The 16933-nt window shown below is 37.4% G+C and overlaps 1 protein-coding gene across 2 annotated transcripts in view; it reads right to left on the reverse strand.

Annotated features, from left to right (window-relative positions):
* Positions 1 to 11175: 11175 nt before the first annotated feature.
* LOC149190194 (inosine-5'-monophosphate dehydrogenase-like) overlaps positions 11176 to 16933 on the reverse strand; it is a 55329-nt gene continuing 49571 nt past the window's right edge. For both annotated transcript variants that reach the window (XM_089412069.1, XM_089412070.1), the window contains exons 3-5: positions 11914 to 11983; positions 11666 to 11737; positions 11176 to 11574 (exon numbers count right to left, since the gene is read on the reverse strand). In XM_089412069.1, the coding sequence (XP_089268195.1) occupies positions 11522 to 11574; positions 11666 to 11737; positions 11914 to 11983 (195 nt within the window). In that variant the 3' untranslated portion in view covers positions 11176 to 11521. The remainder of the gene's footprint in view (positions 11575 to 11665; positions 11738 to 11913; positions 11984 to 16933) is intronic.

Below are 16933 nucleotides of genomic sequence, written 5' to 3' on the forward strand. Positions count from 1 at the left end.
CAGAATTCACCCAACGCTTGGCACGCTTGCCAACCACCAAACAAGATACAAGTCTGGCGCACTTCTCCAAGTCTAATGCGCATGAGATATGTGCACTTCCTTCCTAAATTGCGCACTCTTCTTGTCTCCTTTTGCGTGGATGTATGAGTGAATGCTTGATCGATTGTCAAAATGAATCGCAGGTCCATCAATATATATGCGTCCAAGGTTGCTTGCCCATGCTTGGCCGACCTTCCAACTATTAACACGAATGCCCTCACTTAAGTTTCCTCCACCGTCGGCTCGCCCAAGTGTGGGTATGTCCACGTGTAACGTTTGCCCATCATATATAAACTTCGCAAGTCTATCATTATGCGCGCGCTCATACATGACGTCGATCAACACTTAGTCGATTTTTGTGACGGAGGGAGTGCGCGCCCGTGCCCAAGAACGCAGGGCATTACATTCTCCCCCACTGGAAATCGTTGTCGTCCTCGACAACATACCATCCTAGTAGCCATCCATCAAGATCATCATCATTCAGGATGTCGACCTTTCTACACAAGGAAAACATCCTTGCAACATATGTAGAGACTCTTTCTCCACTATGTCCCGGCCTAGTGACCGCTGCCACCAAGCTCACCATACCAAAGTATGTATCTCCATAATCCATGCTCAGGTCCATGGAAACTCCATCCATCTCATCTGCAACATGTTGTCCATATGTGTGTCTCCTCTAAGTGAAGAGAACATCTCCTCAAACCGACTCTTGATGTGACCTATTCAGGTCCATGAAGCTCTCTTCATCATCTGCAATGTACCATCCTCAAGTCTTCATAAAAACAAGTATGCACTTGTCTCACCTATCCATGTGCTGCCCATGATCCTCGATCAAATCAGCTCCCATGTGTAGAAAGTAGTTGAGTCTCGACTCAACCCATGCTCAAGCGTATCACCAAAGCATCCTCATCATCATCGTTGCAACTTCATCACCTCAAAGTGTCTCATAACGATCCTTTACATCAAGTCACTCTTCCAATTCATGCCCATACATGTACTTTGAAAGTATGCATCCCATACTGCATCAAAGTCACCTGACCTCAGCGCCTCAATGCATTAGATCCTCTAAGTCCACCATACATGAAGTCCCTAAAAGTCACAACAATCTCATGTCATCATGAGCTCCATAAGCCATTCCCAATCAACACCTTAGCAAGCATACAAGATGCCTCAGCTCCCCATGTAGTAGGAATGCTCCATAGCTGCTCACAAGTCCATTCAAGTCCATGGCTTTGTTGTACCAAAGTGCACAACCTCTCCATTGACTCATAAGTAATAAGTCCCCATGTCACATTAGCAAGCCCATATGCACAACATTCCTGCCTTGGCACTCCTCCTTGGATGTCCATGAGTGACACCTCTACAAGTGCTTTCACACAATGTTCCTTGCATAGGTCTGCCATGCTCCATGTCTTCATGCTTCCAACCTGATGTCCATGACTAAGTTGCCCATGTAGTCCAACCAAGTAGACACATCACAACATCTGGCCATCTCACCCAAGTCATCAATCTTCGGTTTAGTGAACTCGGTCACTCAACCATCTCATCATCATGTCATGAGTTCCTTCACCACAGCTCCTCCACCAAAGTGTCCACCAAGACTATCTCTTGGTCTCGACCATGAGAAGTCCACCCAAAACATCACAAGTGTGTGCCCTCCTCATTCTGTCCATGAGTCATGCCGGGCACTTAGCCAATTCTCCATGTGGCTAAAGCATGACTCAATCTTCCACAACGATCATCAAGTTCCACCCTTGTCACGGGTCCTTGCACCTTTCATCATAAGGTCACAAGTAACCCCAACAAGCCTTGCAACAATTGACAATCCTTGCTTCCCCATACAAGGTTCCATCATAGTCATCCATGGTAAGATGTCCTCTTGCCTTGGTAAATTGGCTTTGCCCTTCACTGCACACGGTCCATCTCCCAAATGCCCAAATAAAACAAGTATCATTACTTACTTCATCATCATGAGGCTCCTCGATGTGAGTGACCTCATCCATCCATGTTGACAAACTGCACGATCCTGGTTCAACTTGATCAGCGTCAAGTTCATCCTCCATCGTAGTCATGCCTGCAACATCTTCATCACAGAAGGGGACAACAATAGTCTTGTTGCCCTTCAAGAAATCTTGTCCAAGTATCACATCGAAGTCGTTCATCTCCATCACTGTGAAGTCCAACTGACCCTTCCAGCGCTTCATCTGCACAGGTATATCATGTACCAAACCAGCCACCTTAGCTCTAGGGTTTACTGCCTTGACCTCCATATCTGATGGGGAGATCATCAGTCCAGCCTCTTTAGCTAATCGTGTTGTCATAAAGTTATGTGTAGCACCTGTGTCTACTAGAGCTTGAATGGTCTTGCCATGAACCATCAAGTCGATGAAACCCAGACTGTTCATCCATGATTTCTCCATAACCTTATCTGCATCGGCTTCACCCGCCATGAGCAACCCAGCTCTATCAGGCTTCACCATTTTACCTTCGTCACGAGCAACCCTGCTCACCAGCTCCGATCGAGCTCTGATACCAACTGTCACGCCCCTACACCTGCGGTAATCTTCCAACCGCTTGTAGCGAGGTGCGGCACCACCGAATGCTTTCTTTTTAACAATACTAACATTCGTGGACTACGCCTATTTCATCATGAACATACTTAGTTTGTGTTTCGCAACCAAGTAAAAGCATTATCCTTTATACTTTAATGAAGCCCATACTCATTCATTATCCATATGCAATTAACCGAGAACATCAACAATTGCAAACAAGTATAAAGGGGAGGGGCAACTCCCCGTAATGTGAGTCTGCCCGACAATTTTATTAAGAATATCAGATTACAATACAACAGTGTGTCTTGGCCGAACCAAGTCTCACACTTAACCAAATTTTACAATAGATAGGCAACCTGCCTTTTACAATACATGTACACCTCTTGCATAAAGGATAGTGCTCACCCGAGCCACTAATTTACTTTACCAAGTCCTGCACAAACCGTACTACAGAATTCACCCAACGCTTGGCACGCTTGCCAACCACCAACCAAGATACAAGTCTTGCGCACTTCTCCAAGTCTAATGCGCATGAGATATGCGCACTTCCTTCCTAAACTGCGCACTCTTCTTGTCTCCTTTTGCGTGGATGTATGAGTGAATGCTTGATCGATTGTCAAAATGAATCGCAAGTCCATCAATATATATGTGTCCAAGGTTGCTTGCCCATCCTTGGCCGACCTTCCAACTATTAACACGAACGCCCTCACTTAAGTTTCCTCCACCGTCGGCTCGCCCAAGTGTGGGTATGTCCGCGTGTAATGTTTGCCCATCATATATAAACTTCGCAAGTCTATCATTATGCGCGCGCTCATACATGACGTCGATCAACACTTAGTCGATTTTTGTGACGGAGGGAGTGCGCGCCCGTGCCCAAGAACGCAGAGCGTTACACCACCAGTCTTATCCAAATTGGATTCTCCAAGGAAGAGTTATGCACAATCTCCCAAGATGACCCGATTATAGACCTTTCCAGAGAAGAGCGAACTTGTATGAAGTGCCACGTGTCACTGTTTCGACCTTTGGCTCTAAAAAACATATACAAGAAACTATAGTCCGTCCTCTTTCTGTACCTTCTTACAAAATTTCAATCCGATGCTCAGAGAGAAAGTTATGACGATTTTCCCCAGGTCACCTGTTTGGAATGTAATTGAGGAGTCTGCAAAAAACCAACTTCCTCAGATCATATCTCCGCAAATATAGCGCGAAAAGCTCTAAAATTCGGACCCAAGGTTCAGTGCGATTTCGTCTCAAATGGGTTTTTTTTCGCTTCTAAAATGTCGCAGAAAAAAAGTTATAGTGAAAAATGCCACGATGACCTAGTTGGAGCAGCAAAACCTTAGAATCCAAAGCTCTGATACCAAATGTTATGAAACCAGCGCACAAAAAGATAGAAAAGACAATTGAGCGCCTTAGAATTCAGCCTCTTCGAGGGGGCAACCTCCTTTACATTACACAAAAGAACAATTCTTAGATGATTCAAATGACAAAACCTCCTCTCTATATATAGGAGTCTAAGGGGTCACAATATAACCAAGCAGACCTAACAATAATAATATAAAGGCACAAAAATAACAATAGAGGGATTCTATGGGGCACAGTAATAACAATATGGGGACAATAAGGGCACAACAATATTAATAAGGGATACAAATATAATATTAATGGGGGCATCACTAGTATTATAGAGACCTAACATGTGCCTTTTCATTTCTTAGACGTGTGGTTTAGAAAAAAGGTAATTGCGCTCATGTTTGCTTGGGTGAGGATACATGGGTAGGTGTGGCTACCTTCTTTATCAAGAATTTAGAAATCACTTAAGTGGGCATGAACTCACCAAGCTTCCAAATGTAAGAAAATAGATGATCAAGTAGGACAATTTCAACCCTAGCTCTTGAAAGACGATCTTGGTCTATACAAGGGACTAGCACAAGAATGGATGATTTATATTCAAACTCTTACCCATAATGCAGTCATTCTAAATAAGGAGGAAGAACTAGCCTAGTCACAGAATAAGGTTACATGTATTCTAGCTACAAATGAAACTCCAATGACTTTTTATGAGGAGGGTCAAGGTAATTGGTTGCAGACAACCTTCTAGAAATGGAAGTCTTTTAAATGCTCGACTTTTTGTTTGGATGGTGATGACAAACAAATTGTTAACATGGGGACAATGGGCAAAAGTGTGGATGGCAAGGACTAAATTTATGCTCGATGTGTGAGGTCGACGAAGAATCAGTGAACCGTCTTTTCTGTTCATGCTCTTTTTTTGTGCGTGTTGCAAGAGGTTCTCCAAACATTAAAATGTCAAGGCTTGTGAAATTATTGGGGATTTGAGTAGACAACAAGCATTAGGTACAAGATACGATGGTTAACCCTTTATTGAGCTACCCTTTTATGTTCTTTGGGGATTACAGCTTTACAAAAACCAAGTACTATTTGAAGGCAAAAGAAGCAACCCAAGTTCAATTGCACATATGATACAATTGGCTTTCATTGAAAGAAAGAAGGATAATACAATTCATGTAGCTAAGCCTCTATGTGATCCCAATTTTAAACACCATCTACCTTGGAATTATATTTATTGAGTGTGCTAAGGGCTCCTAGGCCCTTGTTGAGTTAGTATGGTGTTTCATCTCAATGTAAATCACTATTATTTGATAAAGCTAGGAAAATGTAAAGAAACCAATACATGGGTTGAATAAGTATCTCTTTAGTCTATTTCTTATTTTGCAAAGGATAAGGGCATTGGTCCATATAGGTGGCCAGAGATTCCAAAGAAATAACAAACCAATTCAATGGCTTAATGTAGTTGGAAAATTTAACCTTATTACCTTCGTAATGTCGAATCTAATAGTTGTTGGAATCATTTGATGTGGTCTTCATTGAACATATACATCACGAGTTTAATTATTAGCCTTACATTACTTCAAAGGAGACTTGATTGTTAAATAAATCATAAGTCATGAAGTGTTTCTTGAGTCCTAATCAATTTTATTCTAAAGTGTTAAGTATCCTAATCAATTTTATTCTAAAGTGTTAAGTCAAAGATTATCCTTTATTTTGCTAATTTGTATATTGGTAGGTGTATCTAAAAGATATAACAGTCTATGCTTCGCGGTTTATATAAACAAACTGTATGACTATTAAGCCCTAAAAAGTATGTTTTAGATGGTCACTAGATTCCATTTTTTGTTGCTCTTTCAAGATCTAACCAATCTGTCTATTTTAATTTCTTCTTGAAATAGCAAATATACTTTTTGAAACTTTTATCTTTGAAAATATGTAGATATTTTCACTAAAAAGTAATCTTTTTATAGAAATTATTAAAGAAAAAATCAAATTGTGCCTTATAGGCCAACCATTTCTTTATAACATCCATTGTTATGAGCCATGACTTGAGCGTAACTCGATTATAGATTTGAGAATATTTCAGAAATCTAATGAACACGAGCAAATTCAAACAGTTGACTTCGCTTTTGTTCATCAAATTTCCATAATACTCCAAAATTTGCAATTGAGTTAAGGATGGCCTAAGCCATGTGTACCCATTATTTTGCCCCATTATAGTGAAAATCAACTTACGAATTGACCAGTGAACCAATTTATTCTTCATTGGATGAAAGTCTATACCATATAACAAGAAAAATCTCATTTATTATAAAAACCTAATGCCTATGCATATGTTGAAAGCAATTTATTTAACTTATGGTTTTATAGATTTTTGCTTGTAAAATTTTCCCTACTCTAAACAATTTAAATGTCAATTTCAGCTTTACAATAAATCCAATGATGTAATAAGAATCTCATTGCAATAATTGCATGACAATACCATAGCCATATAATTGAAAACCTAAACATTTCTTTAGTTAGTGTCATAACCTACAAAATTTTAAAATGGCATTAGTCCTTATTTAAGGAGTTGTCTTTAGTGCGACTTTCTAGAAATTTTTACGTTGGGGTTTTCCAGTGTAATTTCCCTAAAATGCAGCAGGAGTTTATTGAAATCACAAGCTTGATGGGTAATCCTGTGCAATCCAAGTGTCCTAGGGGTTTTCCAGGGCGCTGAATCCATATATACATACAGTGAAAAAAACTAGTTTAAATAACACAAATCAAAATTTCACCTCAAATGTTTCCACCAAATTCCAGCACCAAAAAGTCCAAAAAATCACACTAAAAACAACTCCCTCATTTAAGTTCATACTTGAAGTGGCGAAATTTCATACTTGTTCACCTAAAAGCTATAATTATTCAACTTGCAATTATAAATAGTTACTCAAAAATCGTTCAATTTTTTTAAAAAAATCCGAAAACTATAAATAAAATAAGATATGACAATAACGCATCCTATAATATGACATGACCATGCTATTTGGTATAATAATTATTTATACATCACATAAATAAAAGTTGTGAATATATTAAATTTACTATACTTCAATTACTCTCACTATATAAAAGTAGAAGTATTATATAATTTTGTAAATAAAAAGCAACTATTATATTCACTATACTTCAATTACTCTGACTATATAAAAGTATTACTTGTATATAATTTAGCAAGTAAAAAGAAACTATACATTATGTTATTACAAGTAGTCTTTATGAAAGAGCAAATAAGAAAATATCTCATACACAACTACATAGTAAAGACACTCGAAAATCTCTTTCAGAATCAATATCATCCTATGCAAATAGAAAATCAATCCAACCTGTGTTGGAATATCCAATTAAGGAACAAAGATTTTTAAAATAAAAATTAGTGAAAAACAAAAACAAATCTGTCTTAGCAACAATCAATAATAATAATATATATTAAAAAAAACAACAATAATAATATATATTTAAAAAAATCAACATAAAGATAATACATACAAATAAATACAAATAAGAAAATATCTCATACACAACTATATAATACACAACTATATAGTAAAGACACTCGAAAATCTCTTTCAAAATCAATATCATCCTATGCAAATAGAAAATCAATCCAACCTTCAATTGTTGGAATATCCAATTAAGGAATAAAGATTTTTAAAATAAAAACTAGTAAAAAACAAAAATTTTCAAAATCAATATCATCCTATGCAAATAGAAAATCAATCCAACCTTCAATTGTTGGAATATTCAATTAAGGAATAAAGATTTTTAAAATAAAAACTAGTAAAAAACAAAAACAAATCTATCTTAGCAACAATCAATAATAATAATATATATTAAAAAAATCAACATAAAGATAATACATAATGATTAATACCAGCAAAAACTCATAGGATCAAATAATAATATATATTTAAAAAAAGTCAACACAAAAATAATACCTACAAAAGGGCAACGATTACTACCAGCAGAAACTCATATGATCAAAGAAACTCATATGATCAAATAACAACAACAATATGACAAACTTAACAAAATATGAACTCCCTTTAAGATCTCACTGAAACAGAACAATATGACAAACCTAACAAAATATGAACTCCATTTAAGATCTCATTTATTGGGAATCTAACTGTGAAACAAAATATGAATTGCCTTACAAAAGTACTCTACAGTTTCTTTTCAATAATATATATTCTGGAAGAAACAAACCAAGTAAGCTTAGTTACCAGAGCTGGTGAATACAAAGAGGTTATTCAAATAATCTCCATGTAACTGAATAATAGATATTCTATTTGATTGTGTATTTGAGAATTAGTAGTCTGATCAATATTTAAATAGTTTTCATTATTTTTCATTTTCCATTATGTTTTCATTATTTTTTGTTTTCTATTATTTATTATGTTTTCATTATTTTTTATTTTCAAATTAGTAATTTATCAATATTTAAATAGTTTTCATTATTTTTCATTTTCCATTATGTTTTCATTATTTTTTGTTTTCTATTATTTATTATGTTTTCATTATTTTTTATTTTCAATTATGAAATTGAAGCAGTTGAGATAATTTCCCCAACTATCTCTATTGTTGTGATTAAATGCTAATTCTTAAGATCTAATGAACATTTCTACCTAAATTAATTTCGTTTTATTATTTAATTCAATGAGATTCAATTTCTCCAACTATCTCTATTGTTGTGATTAAATGCTAATACTTAAGATCTAATAAACATTTCTACCTAAATTAATTTCGTTTTATTATTTAATTCAATGAGATTCTCATTTCTGGATTAATTTCTCAACTAAACTGGATTAATATCAGGGCACTTCCCACATCCTTGATATCGGAGCACTTTCTGACCCGGTCCCCAGTTAGGTGTGAACTTTCTTTGTCTTTCTTAGAATTGAGATAATCGGATGCATTTGGGCTCGCATGCCACCGCGAGCTGAAAATTTAGGTTGAGCCACTCATTCTATTAAAAATTCGATCTCAGGACACTTTAGGCACTTTAAAAAACAAATTAAATATCTTGGCAGGTTTCTCGATTGCTCTACTGCACTTCATTCTTTCATTTTATTTCGTTGTCTGGCTGCATTGAAATTCCTGATTCGGCCCTGACTGTGTTTTAGTCAGCAGAATCTAGAAGCACGCGAGCACCTATGGACGCTCTTTCCACTCCGGAGGTCGTGGCCTTCACCCTCCGGGATCTCGATTTTTGAGTTTTGCCCAGCAGATCTTTGCACATTATGCAGAGTGTAATAGGGCGCTCATCCCTCGGCGTTCCTCGTAGCCACTCTTCGCGTCCTCAGATCGTGCATAGGATCAGCCTTCTTTGTAGATCGTGAGCATGGCTCTTCAGAATAAAGATAGGCATCCACGTGAATCGCGCACCTTTGACTTTGTTTGGCCGAATTCCAAATTCAGTCCAATCCAAGATTTTCAAGGGGTGCAGGCAACTCCAATGGTGCTTTGCAAGTGACGCATGCAATGTTTCAAGTACCCTATTCATTAATGCCTACACGGGAGAATTACTTCGTGAGATGTTGCAGACGCGGTATAAGACATCAATAGAGAAGATTGCTTTGATATGATTCAAACAGGTCAACTGTTAGCTGTACCTGTGCATGGTAAGGCGTTGAAATGAGTTCCCAGTAAAACAACGGGCTTCGACAAAATTACAAAAAAGGACCAAAATATGATGCCAGTTTCAGCTATTTCAACAACAGTTAATCAATGTTGCCTGGATCTGTTATTTCATCCCCGGACTGCTCTCAATCGGTGGCTCAAGGACAGCGCTGCATTAGTTTTGGAGGCCAAGGGCATAAACCATGGCCTTGATGGTTCTTGAGGAAATATCGGCCTGGTTCTGGCCATCACTGTAACTTTCTTCCATCAATTATTATTAGGCTTCTGACATATATATTTGTTGTATTCTAGAGGTTATTGCCAATCTCTATTTGATTTTATGTTTTAGAGGCATTGCAAAGAACATTCCGCTCTTTCTCCAACGAGTGTTTGCACACCAATTGATCTGCCTCTTGCGTCTCTGAGATCCTCGTTTAAACTATGGGTTTCATTGTAACATTACCTTGAGTAGTGATTTACCCACTTCTTATGCATTCTCGTAAATATGTTTTGGTATCCGTGACTAAAGAAGTTTTGGCAGTCACTCAAGGACTTAAAATGTCACTAACCCAGGTTTATGGTGTCGTACTTGTGAAGACTTGAAATCCTCGTTCCACTTCAACTTTGTCATCTGAATCACACCACTATGTATTGTGTTAATAACCCTTTAGCAGCTTATTTATTCTTCCAGCCTAATTTGGGTTTGGGTTTGTTCTTGCTGATCCAATTTGGATTTGGGTTCATCCACATCATTGGGTTCTTTATTCCGCACTTTTGCTGCTTGACTTTGTCTCATCAGAATTGTCGGGGATCTAATACAATTAATTAAGGTCAGCTACATGATCAGGGTCGTTGAATTTTTCTGTATTTTTCCACAGACCACATGCAGCAACATCTTCCCTCTCTCCTGAAAACAATGGCCAATGCTTCAATTGGTGGGTGGAATGATAGGTATTATAAATTTAGCATAAGACTAATTATGTTTTGTGTGCACTTAGGAATTATTATTAAGATGTTTACATGTGCCAAAACGTGTTTCAATGCTGATCTTAACTCTCAAGGTTTAACAAAGCCTTGTCATATAAAATCCTCTTGAGATATGGAGAACTGATCTAGAGACAAGTCCTCAATTATGAATATGAATATTTAACTTAAAAATTTGGGGGCAAAATAAGGACCTGCATAACCTCATTAGAAACTTCATGTGACAAAGGGGCAAAGAGACCATGGTGGGAGATCTTGATACTAATAACAGAATTTACTTTAAAAAGCATCGAAGATACAAGATAATTACAAACGGTTTTATGAAGTTAACAAAGTCACAACCATACTCTTCGTACACTTGTCCAATTGATTGATGATTGTAAAGAAAATTAGTTTTCGCTTTTGAAAAGAAAATGAAAGAGGTAATTCTTGGGCCCGTCTTTTCTAGCATCATCCTAGCACCACTTAGAAGAAAAAATGAATTTATATTTGGAAATTCAAGTCAGCCAAGGGCTTTGTAACATTTATTATCAAACGTCTCGTAGCTAAGTTCTAACCATTTCATATCTGATATAACCATGTCCATACGTTAAAAATATAATCAAGACACAGTTTTTCAATTGCCATAAACATGAAGTACTACACCGAATTCAGAGAACTGAAATAAATACTCAACTGAAACAAAAATGCCCATCAGTTGAGCTTAACCCTGATTTGTACCAGAAAGGTGTAAATGCAACAACAAAGCTTCTACTTGCCACTATCCCCACACAAGTGAATAAGGACATCCAATTTGTGCGGTCGTTAACACACTGCAAATACTTGAAAGATCCGGCTATTTATTTATATACCAAGCACCTATAAATTTGAAAAAACCATATTTACACTATAAAACCATATTCATGGCAATCCATTGACATGGAAAAAGGACATATTCAGTTAGGAAGGCCCTCCAGTGCATTGAATATATCAGTACGAGTGACGATACCTGCACCCAGGAACAAAGAATTAGCTTCCTACGTTTTCAAGCAATCCTCGAAACCTTTTATAAAAAGTTAATGTTGGTCAATCCTACTTACCAACAACCTGGCCTCCTCCATTTACAATGGGAATTCGATGGATTTTGTTTTTCAGCATCAGAACAGCGGCATCTGCAGTGCTTGATAGCACATTTAAGATAGTCAGTCAATTTCAATCCATTAAAACATATGGTAGCAACTCCCTTTGACATTCTAAAACTTTTGACCCACGCCCTAAAAGAAATGAGCCTTTATAACCAAATATAGCAGTCTCCTTTTGATTAACGTTTCAGGTTTTGAAGGCAAACCTAACACAGTCTTTTCAGCAGACAAAGTTATTGCAGGTGAGCTCATGACTTCACCAACTGTTGATTTTAGCTGCAACAACAAACGAAGTATTGTTCTTACATCAGTAACAATTTATCTGTTTCCTTCTTGCATGTACAAAAACCAATAATGAGAGAACCAAAAAGAGAGCAGAGAATCTTGTCATAATAAATATTTCGTCTCAACATATTTAATTGACAACTCCTTTTTATACTTTGGAGGTGAAATTTGCTTAAAAGGTTGAACACATAAAAGAAAGAGGAACAAAGTATTTTATTCATTATCCATTACAGTTTATTGTGCTCTCCCCATTATCCATAACTCATTTCACAATATCCTCGTCCCAAAATATTCTGCAGTACAAGTTAAGTTCTGTCGGGCAAACTTCCATTACGTATCAACTTGCAAGAGAAAAAGAGTACAATAATAGATGCATTTCCAAGGGATACCGCAATGTAAAATCGCACTGCTGCTGGCAAAGCAAACTAATGAAGCCCTGTATTCCAATGCAACAGAATTCTCTTGTTAGAGAAAACTAAAACCCGTTAAGTCCCCTAAAGGTACGAGAGACAACAAACTGTTCAACAGCTGATGAATATAGAGAATAAACAACTTCATCAGATGCCTGTCAAAGAAATATGTGCTTTTCGCAGGAATGAAAATAAAGAATGAAAGAAAGAATGGAAACTGTTCCACTTCACCGGGAAGAAGCAATATCCCTACTAGGAAAGTTGCTTATGATAAACTGATCTTTAACTTTTACGCATCTCATCAAAATTTTCCTTCAAATTCACTTACAATAGCTTGATAGTTTTAATGCTTGATCATATCAGATAAACATGTAAATGTTTCTAGTCAACGTTGACATTTTACTCCACTTGTGCTAAGTCACCAGGAAATGGAAATGGATACGGATCCAGATTTGGATCCACCAGATTTTTTTATATATATTTTTTTAATTTTAAAAAACATATTCAAAGTTAAAAACAATGTGGAAAAAGTCGAAGTCGGGATTAAATTGGCAAGGGTCCAGAAGTTGAAAAAGTCGTTAAAGTCAAAAAAAAAAAAAAAAAATACAAAAATACAAAAATATTCATTTTTAAAAAAATCCCGATTTTTTCGAGAAAACAACCAAAAAAAAAAATCATCGTTAAAGAAACTACTTCATTCACGATTTTTTGGAAAAAGTCCCGATTTAATCCCGACTTTTTCAACTGGGAAAAAATCGGCCGATTTAATCAGCTAGCCAAAATAATCGCATTTTGGGGATTTAATCATGATTTTTTCTCGACTTTTTCCACACTGGTTAAAAATCAAAACTATCATGAAACACAACATTAGAACTGAAATCATTAGATAATTCATAAATCCTTAGATTGAAATCATGATGCATCATGTTTTATACAATTAAAAAAAAAAAAAAACTGTAAATACAAAATCAAGTGTTTCATCAATGATCACCCTATTGATATGATGATGTAGAGTAAATCTAACTAAATGTTCAAAAATGGGTCTACATTGAATATTTCAACTCCACATAATGATCAACCTGTCATCTTCCTTGAAATTCTAAAATCTAAAAGTTCCCATCTAGTTACAGACATAAATGAATATTGTACACCATACGCTCTGATACCATGTTGATTTTTTCAAGACCACCTTATCTGATAATTACTTAATGATTTCTTAATTTAATCCTTGTTGTGTTCAAACTTCACATTTATCATTAAGCAATTACACAGAAGATCTCAACAATAAAAACAATAATGACAATAGGATAATAAAGAGACAATTTTTTACCCCGGGAAAACCCTCTTTTAGGGAAAAACCCAGCAACCTTTTCCTAGAGAAATTATTCAATTCAACAAGAGATACAGTCTGATTTTTCCAGTCAATTAGATTCAAACTCAAACCCAGGTCAAACCTAGTCAAACTGAGAAATTTCGGCCTCCTGCACCTTCCTCGGAATTCAGACTGCAAAGTCAAATAGAGATGAAATGCTTGGTCAATGCTTCGACTAGACTGGTCAAACTTCAGGTTGTTTCTTTCCTTTCTCCTTCGCATAGATGAACAAAAGATATGATAATTGAGTGAAACGAATTGATGTCCAATGGAAGAGGTAGACTTGGCTTTTTGGTGGCAAAATAAATTCAATTTTAAATTTTAAACTTTATTCTTTTTCATTTTCTTTTTAGGGCCAACTTGAATACCAATTGTAGCTACAAATTTCAACACTCCCTCTTAGTTAGGGAGATATTCATAATAACTTTTTCAGATGATCTATTGTTGAAAAATTTCTCCATCCCAAGAAAATGTTGAAAGAGCTTGCTATGTTGATGAACCTCATGTTCTATTACAAAAGCATGTGGAAAGCATCCTACATTAACATCATGCTCAACAAGTCGTCATTTGGAACCTAGTCAACACCCATGACCTATGGTGAAACCCTAGGCTATTACCATTCCTACATGCCAATTGAATGGTAACATGCCTACTCGATGCTAAAGTGTTAATTTTAGATAACAATGGTATGCTCTATGCTTAAGAGCAATTTACTTCAATTTTTCTTATTAGCCCAATATCAATTTCCAGATTAGCAATCACATTAACATGATAGTAAATGCAGATAGAACATAAATAAAACACAAAAGACAAGCCAAGACAAGAGGACACAATATTTGGCGGATACCACGGAAAAAATCCAATGTGGGGAAACCCTTTGATCAAGTGTTCTTATTATTCTTCAAAGTTCAGCAGAGAAAGAGAGAGAGAGTACAATATACAAAATTCACTTGCCCAATCACTGTAAAACAGTCCAGTCAAACTGCAGTTAATAGGATGCCCTAACCAGAAAGCAATAAATATCCTCCAATTCAGCTTGGTCAAACCTAGTCAACTCAGCCTCCAAAAACAGTCCAAATCAACCCAAAACAGTCCCGAAGAAATCGGTCAAACTTGGTCAATGCACCGTCAAACCTACGGTCAACACTGGTCAAACAACACAGAAAATCTCAATTTTTGTGCCAAAGAATATGGTCTGCCCAAACAGAAATATTTCCACAAAAATCGCAGTGAAACAAGGTAAAACGTTGCCCGGTCAACGCTGGCTGCAACTCGATCAACACAGAGAACAAAAATCTCAATGAAACCTTTGCACGTGTGGAGAATAATAGGTTCCCTGTAATTTGTACAACCCAATTAGATGAAAAGAGAGAAAGATCTGTGAGTGATGAGTGACCAAACGAGGAAAATGACTCCTCTATATATACACAACATTGAGGGCGAAGAGACACGTCTGTTGGGCTCATGAGCCTACATTAGACCTATGGCCGACCTTGTCCATAGAAGAAATAAATTCATAATTCCATTTCTACTTGTCAGAATGAGATGATCTTTAAATCAATCCTGCACCTCTCAGAAAGAGGAATCCAATAAAAATATCATCTCCATCATATGAGTTGTTCAAGGTGGATTTTGGCCCTAGTTGCCAATTTTAACACTCCCTCTCAACTGGGGCGAACTCCACCTGCCAAAACATCTGTCAATCTGTACCATCCCTGTCATCCCTGCTCTGCTCTGCTCTACTGAACCATGAAGAAATAATGAAGAAGAAATGATCGAGAGTGTATCATACCACTCTCCACTAACCCGAAGTCAGTCTCCATTGATCCCAGATCAATATCAAACATCCTAGCATAGGGAGTACGGTAGTACACGATGCGTCCATTGGTAGTACTATGGTCCCTATCCTCATTTCCCTACTCATTGGCTAGATGAGAGGTACTTCCCATGAGTCCCGGACTGCATGGGTAGGATGTATCAGCAAGAGAAGGTGAACCACTCATCCTGCTCATATGCCATAGGAAAAGGTGAACCACTCACCCTGTACACAGTGCACCACTAGGGGAAGGTGAACCACTCACCCTATGGTCACTCATCGCTCCAAGAAGTACCCTGAGTCCCCCGAAGCTCCCAGAGCTGAATATCCAGCTCAAACAGGGCCCTCATAAGAGGTTCTCTCCACGACTCCAAGTCGTTCACGGAAGGTTAAGAGTTTGACCTTACCTAGGGGCTTTGTAAGAATATATGCGACCTGATCATCAGTCCGAATGTGATGGAGCCTTATTGCTCCCCGTTGTACCATATCTCGGATAAAGTGGTACCTGATATCAATATGCTTGGAGTGGTCATGGAACACAGGATTCTCAGAAAGACGAATCCAACTTTGGTCTGCAAAAGATCACAGTGGTATCCAACACATGTCTAAACAGCTCACTAAAGAGCTTCCTCAACCAAATAGCTTCACAGGAGGCCATACTATCAGCAATATATTCGGTCTCGGCAGTGCTCAAAGCAACTGATTTATACTTCCTTCTCATCCAGGATATCAAAGCAAAACCTAGTGAGAAGCAACATCCCGATGTGCTCTTACGATCCACCACACTGCCAGCCCAGTCAGCATCAGAATAACCATGGAGCCTCACATTCCTGGCAGTGTATCTCAGTCCATAGGTGATTGTGACCAGAAGATTCTTGGCAACAATCCAATGTCTGTGATGAGGCTCGACCATAAATTGACTCAATGTATTCACTGCAAAGCATATGTCCAGACGGGAGTTCACCAAGAACATTAGGTCCCCCACAAGTTGACAATACTCAGAAGGATTTCCCAAATCGGGCCCAGCAGCACTTCCGCATAACTTCTTGAAGTTAAGTTCCATCGAAGTAGTCACGAACTTGCAATCCACCATCCCAAATCTTTCAAGTAGCTTCACAATGTATTTCCCTTGAGAAAGGAAAATCTCACTTGGCTTTTGCCAGACCTCCAACCCTAGGAAATAATGCATCAGTCCTAGGTCTTTCATCTCGAACTCGAAAGCCAACTCACTCATTGATGAATGAGAGGATCTGCACCTGTCAGAAAGAGATCATCCACATAAAGTACCAAGATGAGAGGTCTATCATTCTCAACCTTAAAGTAAAGGTTCGAATCAACTTCGT

This window comes from Pinus tabuliformis, chromosome 3_1, assembly GCF_031772625.1.
Source record: "Pinus tabuliformis cultivar Carrire ecotype Pingquan chromosome 3_1, CPIR1, whole genome shotgun sequence".
Classification (NCBI taxonomy): Eukaryota; Viridiplantae; Streptophyta; class Pinopsida; order Pinales; family Pinaceae; genus Pinus; species Pinus tabuliformis.